The sequence below is a fragment of the Zonotrichia leucophrys genome, chromosome 23 (assembly GCF_028769735.1).
Source record: "Zonotrichia leucophrys gambelii isolate GWCS_2022_RI chromosome 23, RI_Zleu_2.0, whole genome shotgun sequence".
Classification (NCBI taxonomy): Eukaryota; Metazoa; Chordata; class Aves; order Passeriformes; family Passerellidae; genus Zonotrichia; species Zonotrichia leucophrys.
Window position 1 is genome coordinate 2574153 of NC_088192.1, and position 9520 is coordinate 2583672.

General features: G+C 50.5%; 1 protein-coding gene across 2 annotated transcripts in view; it reads right to left on the reverse strand.

Moving 5' to 3' along the window:
* Positions 1-9520, reverse strand: part of CSMD2 (CUB and Sushi multiple domains 2) — a 347705-nt gene that overhangs the window by 116648 nt on the left and 221537 nt on the right. For both annotated transcript variants that reach the window (XM_064731593.1, XM_064731594.1), the window contains 3 exons: positions 3355-3493; positions 2095-2282; positions 285-473 (listed from right to left, as the gene is read on the reverse strand). In XM_064731593.1, coding sequence (XP_064587663.1) covers positions 285-473; positions 2095-2282; positions 3355-3493 — 516 coding nt within the window. The remainder of the gene's footprint in view (positions 1-284; positions 474-2094; positions 2283-3354; positions 3494-9520) is intronic.

Genomic DNA, 9520 nt, shown 5'->3' on the forward strand with positions numbered 1-9520 from the left:
TGGGGAAAAATGATAAATATTGTACACGTAACAATGGGTATAAAGATAGGTGACTGCCCGGAGGGCAGCACAGTGTGCTCATGGCTGGCTGCTGAGCAGATCTCTGTCGGGCGAAAGAAAATCTTTTAGATAAACAATTAATAAACATAAAAACTGAAAGAAGAACTGAAGCCTCTTATCGTCCTTCGATACGCGGGCTGCCCCAAGGCCACTCCGGGCCTTCCCAGGCCCTTCAAACAGCCGAAAACCCGACACCCAAGAACATCCTGAATCAGCTTCCTCACCCTCACAGCTGGGCAGGGGCCGGCTCCACTGGAAGTTGGGCTCACACTCCAGGGCCTCAGTGTCACTCAGGGTGTAGCCAGGGTCACAGCTGAACGTCACCAGGGCTCCCACGTAGAAATCGTTGCCGTGGCGCTGCCCGTTCACCGGGATGCCAGGGTCCAGGCAGTGGTCAGACTGCAGCTTCACAGCTGGGCACAGAAAACAGGGCACAGCACTCAGGTGGGCACTGAGGGGCTCAGGGGAAGCTCAGCCCACCCAGGGGATTGATCCAAGTGTTGGTGGTTGTCCCCAAGGTCAGAGGGTGGAAGGGAGAGAGGGAATTCCTCAAGGGAGGGGATGGAGAGAGGGAAATCCCTGAAATGAGGGGAGGGAGAGAGGGAAATCCTCCAAGTGAGGAGGAGAGGGAGAGAAAGAAATCCTGAAATGAGGGGTGGAGGGAAATCTGAAATGAGGATGAGAGGGAAATCCCTGCAAGAGGTGGAGAGGGAATCGCAAGTGAGGGAATGAGAGAGAAAATCCAAAAGTGATGGGATAAGAGAGGGAAACCTCAAAGTGAGGGATGGAGAGAGAGAAGAAATCCCTGAAATGAGGATGAGGAGGAACTGAAATGAGGGATGAGAGAGGGAAATCCTCAAAGTGAGGGGATGGAGAGAGAGAAACTGAAATGGAGAGGAAAGAGAGGGAAATCCCCAAATGTGGAGGATGGAGAAAGGGAATTGCCAAGGAGAAGGAAAGGAAGAGAAAAATCCCAAAAGTGAGAGGATAAAGAGAGGGAAATCCTCAAAGTGAGAGAAGGAAAGGGAGAGAGGAAAATCCTCAAAGTAAGAGGATGGAGAGAGGGAAATGCTCAAAGTGAGAGGAGGAAAAGGAGAGAGGGAAACCCTGAAATGTGAGGATGGAGAGAGGGAATTGCCCCAAGGGAGGGGAGGAAATGGACAGAGGAAAATCCCAAAAGTGAGAGGATAAAGAGAGGGAAATCCTCAAAGTGAGAGGAGGAAATGGAGAGAGGAAAATCCATAAAGTAAGAAGATGGAAAGAGGGAAATCCTCAAAGTGAGAGAGAAGGAAAGGGAGAGAGGGAAATCCTCAAAGTGAGAGGATGGAGAGAGGGAAATACTCAAAGTGAGGGGAGGAAATGGAGAGAGGGAAATCCCAAAAGTGAGAAGATGGAAAGAGGGAAACCTAAAGTGAGGATGAAAGGAGAGAGGGAAATCCCAAGTGGAGGATAAAGAGAGGAAATCTGATATGGGATGGAGAGAGGGAAATCCTCAAAGTGAGAGGATGGAGAGAGGGAAATGCTCAAGAGAGAGAGGAGGAAGAGGAGAGAGGGAAACCCTGAAATGTGAGGATGGAGAAGGAATGCCAAGGGGGGAAATGAAGAGGAAATCCCAAAAGTGAGAGGGTAAAGAGAGGGAAATGCTCAAAGTGAGAGGAGGAAATGGAGAGAGGGAAATCCCAAAAGTGAGAGGATGGAAAGAGGGAAATCCTCAAAGTGAGAGAGAAGGAAAGGGAGAGAGGGAAATCCTCAAAGTAAGAGGATGGAGAGAGGGAAATCCCTGAAATGAGGGGATGGAGAGAGGAAAATCCCTGAAATGAGGGGATGGAGAGAGGAAATTGCCTCAAGGGAGGGGAGGCCAAACCAGTCAGGGATGCCAGGAAAAGCAGAAACTGCTCCTCCACTGGCAGCACCTTCCTTGAGCAGTGTGAACTGCCTGGCACAGGGAAAATAAAACCCAGGGTGCCCTGGAGATTGGGAATTGCAGGGAATTGCTGGGAATTGCAGGGAATTCCACGAACAAGGGCTCCTTACTTTCATATCTGATCTGGAAGCCGACGTCAGAGTGGCTCTTGTCCGTGGTGAACAGGAGGTAGAGGTGGTTGCTGGTGCTGATCAGGAACTGGGGCACCTGGGTGCCATCATAGACCCCAATCAGGGGAGAGGAGTAGGAGCGGCCGTCCCTCACCTCCAGGGTGTCGTAATTCACCTCTGTCTTGAACCTGGCAGGGACAGGAGGACAATGAAAGCCCAGCACTGCTCCCTTCTGCTCATTCCCTCCTGGAACCACCAAAAGGGGCAGGGTTGGGTCCTTTTTTCTGCCTGAGTGTCTCACTGCGAGCAACTCACACAAAAATACAGGGAATTTGGGGGCAGAGCAGGGAATTTGGGGGCAGAGCAGGGAATTTGGGGGCAGAGCAGGGAATTTGGGGGCAGAGCCAGGGAATTTGGGAGCAGAGCAGGGAATTTGGGGGCAGAGCAGGGAATTTGGGGGCAGAACCAGAGAATTTGGGGGCAGAGCAGGGAATTTGGGGGCAGAGCAGGGAATTTGGGGAATTTGGGGGCAGAGCAGGGAATTTGGGGACAGAGCAGGGAATTTGGGAGCAGAGCTGGGAATTTGGGGGCAGAGCAGGGAATTTGGGGGCAGAGCAGGGAATTTGGGGGCAGAACCAGAGAATTTGGGGGCAGAGCAGGGAATTTGGGGGCAGAGCCAGGGAATTTGGGAGCAGAGCTGGGAATTTGGGGGCAGAGCTGGGAATTTGGGGGCAGAGCTGGGAATTTGGGGAATTTGGGGGCAGAGCTGGGAATTTGGGGACAGAGTCAGGGAATTTGGGGGCAGAACAGGGAATTTGGGGGCAGAGCAGGGAATTTGGGGACAGAGCAGGGAATTTGGGGGCAGAGCTGGGAATTTGGAGCAGAGCAGGGAATTTGGGGGCAGAGCAGGGAATTTGGGAGCAGAGCAGGGAATTTGGGAGCAGAGCAGGGAATTTGGGGGCAGAGCAGGGAATCTGGGGACAGAGCCAGGGAATTTGGGGGCAGAGCTGGGAATTTGCAGCAGAGCAGGGAATTTGGAGCAGAGCAGGGAATTTGGGGGCAGAGCAGGGAATTCGGGGACAGAACCAGAGAATCTGGGGGCAGAGCAGAGAATTTGGGGGCAGAGCAGGGAATTTGGGGGCAGAGCAGGGAATTTGGGGCAGAGCAGGGAATTTGGGGGCAGAGCAGGGAATCTGGGAGCAGAGCAGGGAATTTGGGCTAAGAACCAGGGAATCTGGGGCTGCCCAAGGTGGTGAGCACCTGTCAAAGGTGATCTTGATGGGGTAGCCAGGCTGGGCCTCGATGACCCAGGCACAGCTCAGCGAGTCCTTGTAGAAGCCAGGCCAGCCTGGGGACAGGATGGTGCCACTGGGTGACGTCAGGTGGCCCCCACAGGGTGCTGGGGACACAAAAAGGACACAAATCCACACAATTACCCAGGCTGGAAAAGACCTTCAGGCTCATCCACCTCCAAACCACATCCCTGAGTGCCACCTCTTTAAAACTGGGGTGAAAAATGTCACAGAGCTGCAGCACCCTGAGATGTCCCCACTTTTGAAAACCCTTCCCTGCATTTCTGTCCCCCACCACGAGTTAAAAATCACCAGAGCCAGATGGAAAACCAACATTTACTGCTCAGAAATTGCAGTTTCAGCTCCAAGTGCAGACAGGGCCCCCCTGGGAGCCAGCAGGGCTGACCTTGGGCCCTGCTCGGGGTGTAAAATAATGATTGGATATAAAAGCAGAGGACACTGCAAGGTCACTTGGCATTTCAGGTGCCACAAAAATCCCTCCCAGCCCTGCTAATTGAGTCATTGCTTTGCTGCCACCAGGGATGTCACCAGAGCAGGGCATTCATTCCACCCCGTGGTCCCCAGTGCCACCAGCAGGAGCTGCAGGCACTTCCTGGCATTTTCTGGGAAAAGGACACTCTGAGAGCCCAGAGGGACAAAAATCCCATAAACTGCCAGGTTTGTCCTCCAAGGAGTCACCCCAATGTCACTGTGCCCCTGTGCCACCCCAAAATGGGATCATTCCAATGTCACTGTGCCACCCCAAAAGGTGCCAGCCCCAATGTCACTGTGCCACCCCAAATTGTGACAATCTCAATGTCACCGTGCCACCCCAAAATGGGATAATTCCAATGTCACAGTGCCACCCCACAATGTGCCAATCCCCATGTCCTTGTGCCACCCCAAAATGTGCCAGCCCCAATGTCACTGTGCCCCTGTGCCACCCCAAAATGTGCCAATCCCAATGTCACCGTGCCACCCCAAAATGTGACAATCTCAATGTCACCGTGCCACCCCAAAATGTGCTAATTCCAATGTCACTGTGCCACCCCAAAATGTGCCAGCCCCAATGTCACTGTGCCACCCCAAAATGTGCCAGTCCCAATGTCACTGTGCCACCCCAAAATGTGCCAGCCCCAATCCCAATGTCACTGTGCTCTTGTGCCACCCCAGAATGTGCCAATCCCCATGTAACCATGTCACTGTGCCACCCCAAAATGTGCCAATCCCAATGTCACTATGTCCTTGTGCCATGCCAAAATGTGCCAATCCCAATGTCACTGTGCTCTTGTGCCACCCCAAAATGTGCCAATCCCCATGTCCTTGTGCCACCCCAAAATGTGACAATCTCAATGTCACCGTGCCACGCCAAAGTGTGCCACCCCAATGTCACCGTGCCACCCCAAAATGTGCTAATTCCAATGTCACTGTGCCACCCCAAAATGTGCCAGCCCCAATGTCACTGTGTCCCTGTGCCACCCCAAAATGTGCCAGCCCCAATGTCACCGTGCCACCCAAAATGTGCCAATTCCCATGTCCTTGTGCCACCCCAAAATGTCCCTGTCCCAATGTCACCGTGCCACCCCAAACTGTGCCAGCCCCAATGTCACCGTGCCACCCAAAAATGGGATAATTCCAATGTCACTGTGCCACCCCAAAATGTGCCAGCCCCAATGTCACCGTGCCACCCCAAAATGTGCCAGCCCCAATGTCACTGTGTCCCTGTGCCACCCCAAAATGTGCCAATCCCAATGTCACTGTGCCACCCCAAAATGTGCCAGCCCCAATGTCACCATGCCTTTGTGTTTCCCCAAATTGTGCCACCCCAAAATGTGCCAATCCCAATGTCACTGTGCCACCCCAATATGTGCCACCCCAATGTCACCGCTCCCCTGTGCCACCCCAATGTCACCATGCCCTTGTGCCACCCCAAAATGTGCCACCCCAATGTCACCGCTCCCCTGTGCCACCCCAATGTCACCATGCCCTTGTGCCACCCCAAAATGCGCCAATCCCAGCCCCAAATCTCCCCTGCTGCTCTCAAGGGTGACAGATCAAAGTCATTCAATCTCAGCTGGCTCCAAAGCAATTATTTTTCCCTTTCTGCCCCAAAGCTGTGCTTGGTCTCCTGTCAGGATTTCCACCCTTTTCTCTGTCTCCTTCATTCCCATTAATTTATTTTTTCAGGATTTTAGATCTCTGAGCTTTTCTCCTTGCTTAAAAAGGGTAATTAAAAGGTCCAGACTGAAGGGTGAGTCAAAGAAATCACCAGAGTGATCAGGAGGAGAAGGCAGAAGGTTATCAAATATAAAAGTTGATTAGAAGTGTATTAGTTAATGAATGTTTCCCTTCCATACTTAAAAAAATGTAAATTTCAAGGCTTGTGCTTTGAAAGGAACAGGAGGCCTGAATTAAACCCACATTTTGACAGGAGCAAAATTATGGAAGAATACAAAAAGTCCAGCTTTTTATTCTATAAAAGCTGTTGAAAACAATTGATTCCTTCCTTCACTCCCAAAGACAATGGCCAGGACTGTGCAATTCCTGCTGCTCAGGCAATGCAGGGCCAATTACTCCAATTATTTCTCAATATTCCAGGGCTGCTTCTCAAGAGCTCAGCACTTGTTATTCAAATTGCTGCAAATACCAGAGCAGAGCATCACTTCCCTGAGAACACAGGGCACAGGAAGATTTTCAGTCCTAATGAGCTCCTTCTTCACTTCTTTTTTCCAGAGCAGAGGCTTGAAAGTCTTAAAAAAAGCTTTGAAATCTGAATTAAAGCCTTTAATTCAGCCCAGCTCCCCCCATGGCAGGGTTGGCTGTTGTGGCCAGGAGATGGAAATGCAGAATTTTTGTCTCTCAGCTGCCAGATCCAAATGACAGGACTTCTATCGTGACATAAATATCAAGTATTTCACATGGATCAAAAACCAGGATGGGAAAACATCACCCTGGATTTCCCATTCCTTTTTGTTTCGTTCCCTCCCTGACAGGAGCAGCAGGGAAGCTTTGAGGCATCACTAGACCAGAACCTTTTATTATTATTATTATTATTATTATTATTATTATTGTTATTGTTATTAGAAAAACACCTGCTGTAACAAGAACTGATCATCAAATCATCAAAAAACCACCATAAAAATATTCCCCAGCGTTCATTCCACACCAAAAAAAATTGGAAAATAAACAGAGCTCAGGAATATTTGAACTGAAATTTCCTCCCCAGCAAACTCCTCCTTCCAGAGGGGTGGAAAATTCTGGAAGGTGTTGGCTGGACACTGTGGAATGTGAGAGGGAGACCCTGACAGGCAGAACCCTGATTCTGAACCCCAAAAGGCTGAAAATTCCCCCCAAAAATTTCTTTCCCTGAAGGAATGTTCACCTGGAGAGAAGAAGAGGAGGAGAAAAGGAGGAGGAGAAGGAGGAAATGGGGAAAATCCCTTAAATTCTATAAGAATTAAAAATTAAAAGGGAGGGTTGCACATTAGAGGGGAATCTTTGGGATCAGGTGTTCTGGGAAGTCTGAACTTCTCAAGTATCTCAGAAATGGGGAAAAACCCCTAAATCCTGTAAGAATTAAAAATTCAAAGGGAAAGTTGCACATTACAGGGAAATCTTTGGAAGTCTGAACTTCTCAAGTACCTCAGAAATGGGGAAAGAGAGAAGGGAAATGCAGCTGGGAAATTGGGATAAAAAGGAGGCTGCATCCTCCAAAAATTTGAGTGGGATGCCCCATGACCTCTGCCTTTATTGGAATAAAGTTCCAGGACTCCTCTGTCTCCTTTTTGGACACAAACCTCGATATTTGTGGATTAATTTTCCTAACAACACCCACGGGAAGAGCCGAGAGGGATCTTGAAAACCCCAAACCATCCCAGTGGGCAGCAGGCAGGAGCTGGGGCTGACTTTGCAGCACAGAAAAATTTAGGGGAAAAACTCCTAAATTCCATAAGAATTACAAATTCAAAGGGAGGGTTGTACATTAGAGGGAATCTTCTGTATCAGGCGCATTGTGGAATCTGAACCCCACTAGTACCTCAGAAATGGGAGGAAACCTCGAAATTCCGTAAGAATTACAAATTCAAAGGGAGGTTGTACATTAGAGGGGAATCTTTGGGAAATCTGAACCTCTCAAGTACCTCAGCCAATGGGCAAAGAGAGAAGGGAAAAGCAGCTGGGAAACTGGGATAAAAAGGAAGCTGCATCCTCCAAAAATCTGAGTGGGATGCCCATGGCCTCTGCCTTGATTGGAATAAAGTTCCAGGACTCCTCTTTGGACACAAACCTCGATAGTTGTGGATGGGTTTTCCTAACACCCACGGGAAGAGCTGAGATGGGATCTTTAACACCCCAAACCACCCAAAACCACACAAAACCACCCCAAAACCACCCAAAGCACCCCAAACCACCCAACACCACCCCAAACCACCCCAAAGCACCCCAAACCACCCAAAACCACCCAAAAGCACCCAAAACCACCCCAGAACCACCCCAAACCACCCAAACCCACCCAAAACCACCCCAAACCACCCAAAACCAGCCAAAACCACCCCAAAGCACCCCAAACCAGCCCAAAGCACCCCAAAGCACCCCAAACCACCCAAAACCACCCCAAAGCACCCCAAAGCACCCCAAACCACCCAAACCACCCAAACCACCCAAAACCACCCCAAACCACCCAAAACCAGCCCAAACCACCCCAAACCATCCAAAACCAGCCCAAACCACCCCAAACCAGCCAAAACACCAAAACACCAAAGCCCCAAACCACCCAAACAGCCCAACACCCAAACCACCCCAAACCACCCAAACCACCCAACACCACCCAAAACCACCCCAAACCACCCAAACACACCCAAAACACACCCAAACCACCCCAAACCACCCAAAACCACCCCAAACCAGCCCAAACCACCCAAAACCACCCCAAACCACCCCAAACCACCCAAAGCACCCAAAATACCCAAAGCACCCAAACCACCCAAAACACCCAAACACCCAAACCACCCAAACCACCCAAAACACCCCAAAACCACCCAAAGCACCCCAAACGCACCCAAAACCAGCCCAAAGCACCCCAAACCACCCAAAACCAGCCCAAACCACCCAAACACCCCAAAGCACCCAAAACCAGCCCAAACCACCCCAAACCACCCAAACCACCCAAAACACCCAAACACCCAAACCACCCAAAACATCCAAAGCACTCAAAGCACCCAAACACCCAAACACCCAAACCACCCAAAACACCCCAAGGCACCCGTGGGCAGCAGGCAGGAGCTGGGGCTGACTTTGCAGCACAGAAAAATTTAGGGGAAAAACTCCTAAATTCCATAAGAATTACAAATTCAAAGGGAGGGTTGTACATTAGAGGGAAATCTTTGGGAAATCTGAACCTCTCAAGTACCTCAGCCAATGGGCAAAGAGAGAAGGAAAAGCAGCTGGGAAATTGGGATAAAAAGGAGGCTGCGCCCTCCAAAAATTTGAGTGGAATGCCCATGGCCTCTGCCTTGATTGGAATAAAATTCCAGGGCTCCTCTGTCTCCTTTTTGGACACAAACCTCGATAGTTGTGGATGGGTTTTCCTAACACCCACGGGAAGAGCTGAGATGGGATCTTTAACACCCCAAACCACCCCAAACCACCCCAAACCACCCCAAACCACCCCAAACCACCCCAAACCAGCCCAAACCACCCCAAACCACCCAAAACCACCCCAAAACCCCCCAAACCACCCAAACCACCCCAAATCACCCCAAACCACCCCAAACCACCCCAAAGCACCCAAAACCACCCAAAACCACCCCAAACCACCCCAAATCACCCCAAATCACCCCAAACCACCCCAAAGCACCCAAAACCAGCCCAAAGCACCCCATAGCACCCCAAACACCCAAAACCACCCCAAAGCACCCCAAACCACCCCAAACCAGCCCAAACCACCGCGTGGGCAGCAGGCAGGAGCTGGGGCTGACTTTGCAGCACAGAAAAATTTAGGGGAAAAACTCCTAAATTCCATAAGAATTAAAAATTCAAAGGGAGGGTTTGAATTAGAAGGGAATTAGAGGGGAATCTTTGGGAAATCTGAACCTCTCAAGTACCTCAGCCAATGGGCAAAGAGAGAAGGGAAATGC